Here is a 9,125-nt window from a genome sequence, read left to right on the forward strand (position 1 = left end):
GCAATTGTTATCCTTGTCTTTTTTGATGCTAGCCATTCTAACAGGTGTGAGGTGATATCTCATTGTGGTTTTGATTTATATTTCTCTATGATTAGTGATTTTGAGTAACTTTTCATGTACCTGCTGGCCATTCATAAATCTTTGGGAAAATGCCTATTCAGGTTCTTTGTCCAGTTTTTAATTGGATTATTTGTTTTTTCCTCTTGAGTTCATGAGTTCTTTATACATTTTGGATATTAACCCCTTATGGAGACCCCAGTTCAATTCCTGGGTCAGCAAGATCCTCTGGAGAAGGGATAAGCTATCCACTCCAGTATTTTTGGGCTTCCCTTGTGGCTCAGCTGGTAAAGAATCCACCTGCATTGCAGAAGACCGGGGTTGGGATGATCCCCTGGAGAAGGGAAAGGCTACCCATTCCAGTATTCTGGCCTGGAGAATTCCATGGACTACATAGTCCATGGGGTCGCAAAGAGTTGGACACGACTGAGCGACTTTCACTCACTTCACTATCAGATATATAGTTTGCAAATATTTTTTCCCATTCCATAGGTTGTCTTTTCATTTTGTTGATTGGTTCTTTTGTTGTGCAGAAACTTGAAGTTTAATATCATACCTCATGTTTATCTTTGATTTTGTTGCTTATACTTTAGGTGTCATAGCCGAAAAGTCATTGCCAAGATCCATGTCAAGAAGCTTTTGTTTTCTTCTAGGGGTTTTATGGTTTCAGGACTTATGTTTAAATCTTCAATCCATTTTTAGTTAATCTTTGTGATTAGTGTAGGATAGGGGTCTAGTTTCATTCTTTTATATGTGACTATCTCTGCAGATGGTGATTGCAGCCATGAAGTTAAAAGACGCTTACTCCTTGGAAGGAAAGTTATGACCAACCTAGATGGCATACTCAAAAGCAGAGACATTACTTTGCCAACAAAGGTCCGTCTAGTCAAGGCTATGGTTTTTCCAGTAGTCATGTATGGATGTGAGAGTTGGACTCTGAAGAAAGCTGAGCACTGAAGAATAGATGCTTTTGAACTGTGGTGGTGGAGAAGACTCTTGAGAGTCCCTTGGACTGCAAGGAGATCCAACCAGCCCATTCTGAAGGAGATCAGCTCTGGGTGTTCTTTGGAAGGAATGATGCTAAGGCTGAAACTCCAGTACTTTGGCCACTTCATGCGAAGAGTTGACTCATTGGAAAAGACTCTGATGCTGGGAGGGATTGGGGGCAGGAGGAGAAGGGGACAACAGAGGATGAGATGGCTGGATGGCATCACTGACTCGATGAACGTGAGTTTGAGTGAACTCCGGGAGTTGGTGATGGGCAGGGAGGCCTGGTGTGCTGCGATTCATGGGGTCTCAAAGAGTCAGACACGACTGAGTGACTGAACTGAACTGATCCAATTTTCTCAGATTTTTATTGAAGAGATTGCCTTTTTCCCACTGAGCATTCTTGACTCCCTTGTCAAATATTAGTTAACTGTGTATGTATGGATTTATTTCTGGACTGTCCATGCTGTTCCATTGGTCTGTTTGTTTTTAATGCCAATATTACACTATTTTGATTACTATAGCTTTGCAATATAGTTTCAGATCAGGAAGTTTGATGCTTCCAGCTGTGTTCTTCCTTCTTAAGATTTCTTTGGTGCCTTTTGTGGTTCCATACAAGTTTTAGGATTGACTTTTCTATTTCTGTGAAAAGTACCATTGGAATTTTGAGAGATTTCACTGAGTCTGCAAATTGGCCGCCCAAGTGGCTCAGTGGTAAAGAACCTACCTGCCAAAGCAGAAGAAGCAGAAGATGCAGGTTTGATCTCTGTGTCAGGAAGATCCCCTGGAGAAGGAAATGGCAGCCCATTCCAGTATTCTTGTCTGGATGATCCCATGGACAGGGGAGCCTATGGTCCATGGGATTGCAAAGAGTCAGACATGACTGAACACACATGCCTTGGTTGAATAGATTGCTTTGGTGAGTATGAACATTTTAACAATATTACTTCTTCTGATCCATGAACATGGACCCATGGAATATTTTTCCATTTACTTGTGCCTTCTTCAATTTCTTTCATCATTATCTTGTATTGACATCAGTCTTTATTATGAAGCCAAAAATAATTGAACAGCTGTGGTACCATGATTTTTTTTACCCTAAAAATCAACAACCAGATGCCAGTCACCAAAAGATTAGAAAAAGGAAGAAAGAAGCAGGGGTGTTGGTTATGGAATATGTGACCCCTTTCCATTGTTCATGTATTTATAATTTATCTGTTGTGATAACAGTTAAAAAACAAGCTACTTTCAGATTTGTGATGCTCATAGGGAAATTGGTCTGACCAAACTGTATCCATTCTCATCTAAAGCAGTTGTTCTCAGAAAAACTTTACTATGGACAATCTGAAGCTTTTTAGGATCAGAATATGCCTCAACAAGTCTGAGATGTCACAGGAATATGCTTCCAGGAAGTCAGAGATTGTGCATCCAAATTGCTTCCTTTTCAAGACTCATTTAAATTTGTGTACCCTAGAGGGCAATCAGGACATCTCCCAGTGTTTCTTTAGTGTGAGTCCTCAGGAGAAAGCAAATACATTAAGGGGAGGGGAGACAAAGGGTATGGATTTTCCTTAAATAATAATCCTGTCAGAGCCAGAAGTGATTGAGTGCTAGAAATGTATGCTTTCTTCTATAGACAGGACCCTTGAATTCTAGTGGGGGTTGGACATACCTCATCAGAGTGAGTGTGAATGAATCTTTTATTCTGTCTTCCACACATTAGACAGATAGTATTTATGTATTAAATGAATGAATAGATGTCTTGAGGTGGTCAGTTAATTGAGAATTTCAGTGCGTGGTATTTTATCTGTGCAAGGTGGCCAGATGGGGCAAGGCCCTAGGGTTTTTTCTTTGATAAAATTACCATGAAAATGAGCATTACTCTTTGAAATAATCCTAACATAGAGGGAAATCCGTTACAGAAAAACTTTTCAAATGTCTCAACTTCAGGTTTTATTGTCTTCAGTTCAGTTCAGTTCAGTTGCTCAGTCTTGTCCAACTCTTTGCGACGCCATGAATCGCAGCACGCCAGGCCTCCCTGTCGATCACCAACTCCCGGAGTTCACTCAAACTCACGTTCATCGAGTCAGTGATGCCTTCCAGCCATCTCATCCTCTGTTGTCCCCTTCTCCTCCTGCCCCCAATCCCTCCCAGCATCAGAGTCTTTTCCAATGAGTCAACTCTTCGCATGAAGTGGCCAAAGTACTGGAGTTTCAGCTTTAGCATCATTCCTTCCAAAGAACACCCAGAGCTGATCTCCTTCAGAATGGGCTGGTTGGATCTCCTTGCAGTCCAAGGGACTCTCAAGAGTCACCTTCTCCACCACCACAGTTCAAAAGCAGCAATTCTTCAGTGCTCAGCTTTCTTCACAGTCCAACTCTCACATCCATACATGACTACTGGAAAAACCATAGCCTTGACTAGACGGACCTTTGTTGGCAAAGTAATGTCTCTGCTTTTGAGTATGCCATCTAGGTTGGTCATAACTTTCCTTCCAAGGAGTAAGCGTCTTTTAATTTCATGGCTGCAGTCACCACCTGCAGTGATTTTGGAACCCCCCAAAATTCCTAAACCAGTTTTAGTCATTTGCATTATGAATAACTCAGCCATCCTTGAAAGGTCTCATAATTTAATATCTCCCCTGGTTGTATAATTATTCTCCTAGTAGTAGAATTTTCACATGATTACTTTCTATGTCATAGATCCCCTCCAAATTCATTCCATCCTTCCAAGTGCTTCCCACCCTTTTGAAATCACTTTGCTGTTTTTACTTGTAATCATATCCAGGCCATAATCACCTCAGTGATCAGTATTGTATTATTGTAGTGCCATGTCCTGTCTATTGTCACCTTTATTAAAAGTGCTCATTCAAGTGAATGCTGAAAAAGATGAAAAGGTTGATGTTGGAGGAGAGGAGGGTGGTCCATGTTACTAGCTCTTATTCATTCTAGATTGGGAAAGGGAGGGAAGACAAGAGGGAATGAAGGAAGTATCCTATAGCAGGCAGAGGAGGGAACAGACCTCCTGAATACTGTGTACTTCTTTAGCTAGCAATCAATGTGGGTTAGATTGATTATGGACTTTGGAATTATGCAAACCAGGGTTCAAATCTTGTCTCTCCCATTTACTTCTCTATGACATGGGGAACTATCAAATATTTTTAAAATCTGGATTATTTGAAGCTATTCTCTGGGTCATAAAAAGCTTTATCAATCCAGACTAAAGGGATACAACTCCAGTTCTTGTCTCCTAGCTTTCACATATGCAAGGCAGTAAAGGATAAAGCTGTGCCTGGGCTTGTAAACTTTAACTAAAATGGAAATTTTCCTTATAGTGGTTTTCTTCAAGCAACCCATAAATGTCTATTTAACAAATCTGTAGCTGAACCACTTTGTGGAAGGTACTAAAAGAAGAATAGTGACCAATAGGTTGTGGATCAGAGAAATAGGAGCATTGTATAGATAATTATCAAAAGGGGTTTAATTCAAAAGGTAAGGAATTATTAAAGTGATTATTTCAGTGAGCAAATTTCATGTGCTAATTGGGAATTTGAGTATATTTTTATTGAGAGATTCATTCTGAGTTATATATGATGTGATTTTAAGACATTTTTTCCATTATAAGTTAACACCATAGAAGTGCATTGAACTCATATCATTCATGAGATTGAATACTCAGATAAGAATGTGTATGGAGGCTATATTTTAGGTTCAAACAGCTATTTTTAAAGGAAGAATCAAATCAATTGGCTCATGTTTTGCTTATGGTAACTAGGGCAATAAGTGGAGCTCACACTAAACATTTACTTTATTCTAGGCTAGGTGCTTTAAGAATATGTTACATTTAATGTTTCATTAATTTCCATGGTAGATATTGTTACTCTGATTTTTAAAAATTTATTTATTTTTAATTGGAGGATAATTGCATTTCAATATCGTGCTAGTTTCTCCCATATATCAACATGCATCAGCCATAGGGGACATATGTCCCCTCCCTCCTGAAATTTCCTCCCCCTCCCACCCCATCACACCCCCTCTAGGTTGTCACAGAGCACCAGGTTTGAGCCTCCTGTGTCACACAACAAATTCCCACTGGCTATCTATTTTACATATGGTAAGGCACATGTTTCAGTGCTACTTTCTCAATTTGTCCTACCATCTCCTTCACCCATTGTGCTCCCAAGTCTTTTCTCTATGGCTGTGTCTCCATTGCTGCCCTGAAAATAGGTTCATCAGTACCATCTTTCTAATTCCAAATACATCCATTAATATACAATATTTGCTTTATGATTTACTTTGTATAATAGGCTCTAGGTTCATCCACTTCATTAGAATTGACTCAAATGCAGTTTATGGCTAACAGTCCATCGCATATATAGGATTAATCTCCAAAATATACAAAGTAGCTCATGCAGTTCAATACCAGAAAAACAAACAACCCAATCAAAAAGAGAGCAGAAGACCTAAACAGACATTTCTCCAAAGAAGATATACAGATGGCCAATACACATATGAAAAGATGTTCAACATCACTTATTATTAGAGAAATGCACATGGAAACTATAATGAGGTATCACCTCACAGCAGTGAGATTGGCCATCATCAAAAAATCTACAAGCAATAAATCCTGGAGAGAGTGTGGAGAAAAGGGAACTCTCTTACATTGTTAATGGGAGTATAAATTGATACATGGAGAACAGTATGGAGATTCTTTAAATAACTAGGAATAAAACTACCATAAGACCCAACAATCCCACCACTGAGCATATACTCTGAGGAAACCGCAACTGAAAAAGACACATGTACCCAGGTGTTCATTGCAGCACTATTTACAATAGGACATGGAACCAACCTAGATGTTACTCTGATTTTGCAGATGCAGAAATTGAAGCAGAGAGAGAGAGAAAGAGAGAGTCACTTGTCCCGGGTTATAAATACTGTTTTTAAAAGATCCAGGACTTCATTATAGCCCTCTTGAATTCTGACTCTTTTTTCTTTTTTAAAAATTAAATTGTGATAAAACTTACATTGCATTCTTAAACAGTCACTTTGACTTTGCACTTTGGAAGCATTAAAATGTCAAGTCCTTCCTTTATTTATTTGTTTTTTTTTTAACTTAATCTTATATATTTAAAATGAAAATTGAGGGAAAATAATATAAATTAATAAGGAAAGAAAACTAAATGGATTGAAAATCTATTCTAGCTAAAAGCTAAAGTATATGATATGATATGATTTTTAAAAATAGTAAACTAGTAAGCTTTGCAAGTGGGACTGAAAGGGTATAGCAAATGTGAATGAAAGGCACTCCACAGAGGATAATTGGAATTAAATTAAAACAATTTAAATATTTTAAAGCACATGTTATATTCCTTAATTTAGACTGCGAATTGTTGAATTAGCCTCCAGTTATTTATGAGCTCTCTTTCATTTTATATCCTTGTGCTTCCCTGGTGGCTCAGTTGGTAAAGAAACTGTCTGCAGTGCGGGAGACCTAGGTTCGATCCCTGGGTTGGGAAGATCCCCTGGAGGAGGGCATGGCAATTCACTCCAGTGTTCTTGCCTGGAGAATCCCTAAGGACAGAGGAGCCTGTCAGGCTGCAGTCTATGGGGTTGCAAAGAGTTGGACATAACTGAGTGATTAAGCACAGCACAGCCTCTAACTCAGTAGTGTAACCTCCATATTTTGCTTTCTTTGTTGTGAATTCATAGCTTCTGATGGAGAGGGCAATGGCACCCCACTCCAGTACTCTTGCCTGCAAAGTCCCATGCAAGGGAGGAGGAGCCTGGTAGGCTGCAGTCCATGGGTTCGCTAAGAGTCGGACACGACTGAGTGACTTCACTTTCACTTTTCACTTTCATGCATTGGAGAAGGAAATGGCAACCCACTCCAGTGTTCTTGCCTGGAGAATCCCAGGGATGGGGGAGCCTGGTGGGCTGCCGTCTATGGGGTCGCACAGAGTCGGACACGACTGGAGCGACTTAGCAGCAGCAGCAGCATAGCTTCTGAAAAACCTCTAGGTTCAAACTTCTCTGGCTATTAATCTCATATAAGTGAAAGTGAAAGTTTCTCAGTTGTGTCCAACTCTTTATAACCCCATGAAATTCTCCAAGCCAGAATATTGGAGTGGATAGCCTAAACCTTCTCCAGAGGATCTTCTTGACTCAGGAATCGAACAGGGGTCTCCTGCATTACAGGCAGATTCTTTACCAACTGAGCTATCATGGAAGTCCATACCCATGTAGCATAACAGTAATTCTTAAAGCAAGGTGTATTTTTCACATCAGAATCAACTGGGAATATAAGTTTTTAAAAAATGGAAACATAAATGAATTAGTGTGTTTATTTAGAGGTATGCATTATTATCGTGATCTACCAAGAGTCTATAGTAATGTAGTTAAATAGGGAGGAGAGCTTATGGACCTTGTGATGATGATCAAAATGATAGAGTAGGCAATGAGATAATTCAAGTCCAGCTTAATGGTGTGACTACATTTCTGAAGCTTTTTAGCGCTACTTGAGTTAAACAAAGGTGGCTTGTTCAGGTGTTTAATGATTCATTTTTATCTCTATTTTTCTTACAGGCTAAAATTGGAAGAAAATGTTCTAGAAGAACTATTTAAAGTGAAGTAATATTTAAAGTAATATTATCAATGGTGTTATTCTGTCTTATGTCAATGCTATTTTGAGAAAAATTCTTCATATTGACTAAATACTGATATTCCAGTTTATTCTCTACTTATAATGCCACTTACTTCCAATGAGAAATTGAGGCAAGAAAAACTGAATAAAATAGACTCTTAATATGCACTTCTGATTATGTCTGTGCACATTATAGGTTAGAGGAAAATGCATGTTTTGCATAACAAGAGTGTCACTGCTAACTTTCATGAATTTATCCTGCTGGGTTTCCTGTGTAGCCAAGAAATAGAGATTCTCCTTTTTGTTTCATTCTCCATCATTTACATCTTGACCTTGTTGGGCAACAGTGCTATTATCTGTGCTGTGTGGTGGGACCAGCAACTCCACACTCCCATGTATATTTTATTGGCCAACTTCTCATTCCTGGAGATCTGCTACATCAATTCCAATGTGCCCAGCATGTTGTTCAACTTCCTATCCAAGACCAAGACCATCTCCTATCATGGCTGTATCCTACAGTTCTACATCTTCCTCTCTCTTTGTGCCACAGAACTCTTCTTCCTGGCCCTCATGGCATTTGACAGATATGTTGCCATCTGCCGTCCATTGCACTACCCAACCATAATGACCAGGAAAGTCTGTGGAACCCTTGTGTCTGCTTCCTGGGTGGGTGGATTCTTATGGTTAGTCACACCTGCTGCCCTTATCTCCCAAGTTCCATTCTGTGGTTCAAACGTCATTGATCACTACCTCTGTGATCTTGGGGCAATGCTGGCCATATCATGTGTTCCTGTCCCCAAGACAGCTCTGACTTGTAGCACGTTCAGTGCTGTGATAACATTCATCACTTTGTTCTACATTCTTGTGTCCTACACGCTGGTACTTCGAGCTGTGGTTCAGGTTCCCAAAGGTTCAAGTAGGAGAAGAGCCTTCTCCACATGTACCTCCCACCTGATAGTTGTGTTCCTATTTTACGGCTCAGTCACAGTGATGTATGTAAGCCCAGGGGTAGCCAGTCAGCCTGGGCTGCAGAAGTTCTTGACCATGTTGTACTCAATTGCAACTCCACTTTTAAATCCTCTGATCTACAGCCTCAGGAATAAGGAGATGAAGGTTGCTCTGAAGAAAATTATGTGTAAACTTTAGAAATAACTCCTGAATGGGAGACACTTTGGTGAGCTAAAGTTCCTTTTGAGGACTGTTGTAAAGAGTCAAGGAAAATTATACTTAAAAGTAACAAATGTTACTAGATCTAAAATAAATATTTCCAGAGGAGAATTTCTTAAAATTCAGTCTTCTCTATTATTTACGGATTGAGTGACTAGTTAGTTAAGTTGATATTTATCTGGTTTCCTAATTTTAACTGGAGATGACCAAGTTAAATCATATCTCCATCATAGAGTGTTTGAGATTGAGTGAGTTAATATATGAAAACATTT

The 9,125-nt window shown here is 39.3% G+C and overlaps 1 protein-coding gene across 1 annotated transcript; it reads left to right on the forward strand.

Moving 5' to 3' along the window:
* Positions 1-7,783: 7,783 nt before the first annotated feature.
* LOC129621146 (olfactory receptor 11G2-like) lies at positions 7,784-8,832 on the forward strand. Its single transcript, XM_055537222.1, has one exon. It carries the CDS (start codon positions 7,894-7,896, stop codon positions 8,830-8,832), a length of 939 nt encoding a protein of 312 aa, XP_055393197.1. The 5' UTR covers positions 7,784-7,893.
* The last annotated feature ends 293 nt before the right edge of the window (positions 8,833-9,125 follow it).

The sequence above is a fragment of the Bubalus kerabau genome, chromosome 10 (genome assembly GCF_029407905.1).
Source record: "Bubalus kerabau isolate K-KA32 ecotype Philippines breed swamp buffalo chromosome 10, PCC_UOA_SB_1v2, whole genome shotgun sequence".
In the NCBI taxonomy this organism is placed as follows: domain Eukaryota; kingdom Metazoa; phylum Chordata; class Mammalia; order Artiodactyla; family Bovidae; genus Bubalus; species Bubalus kerabau.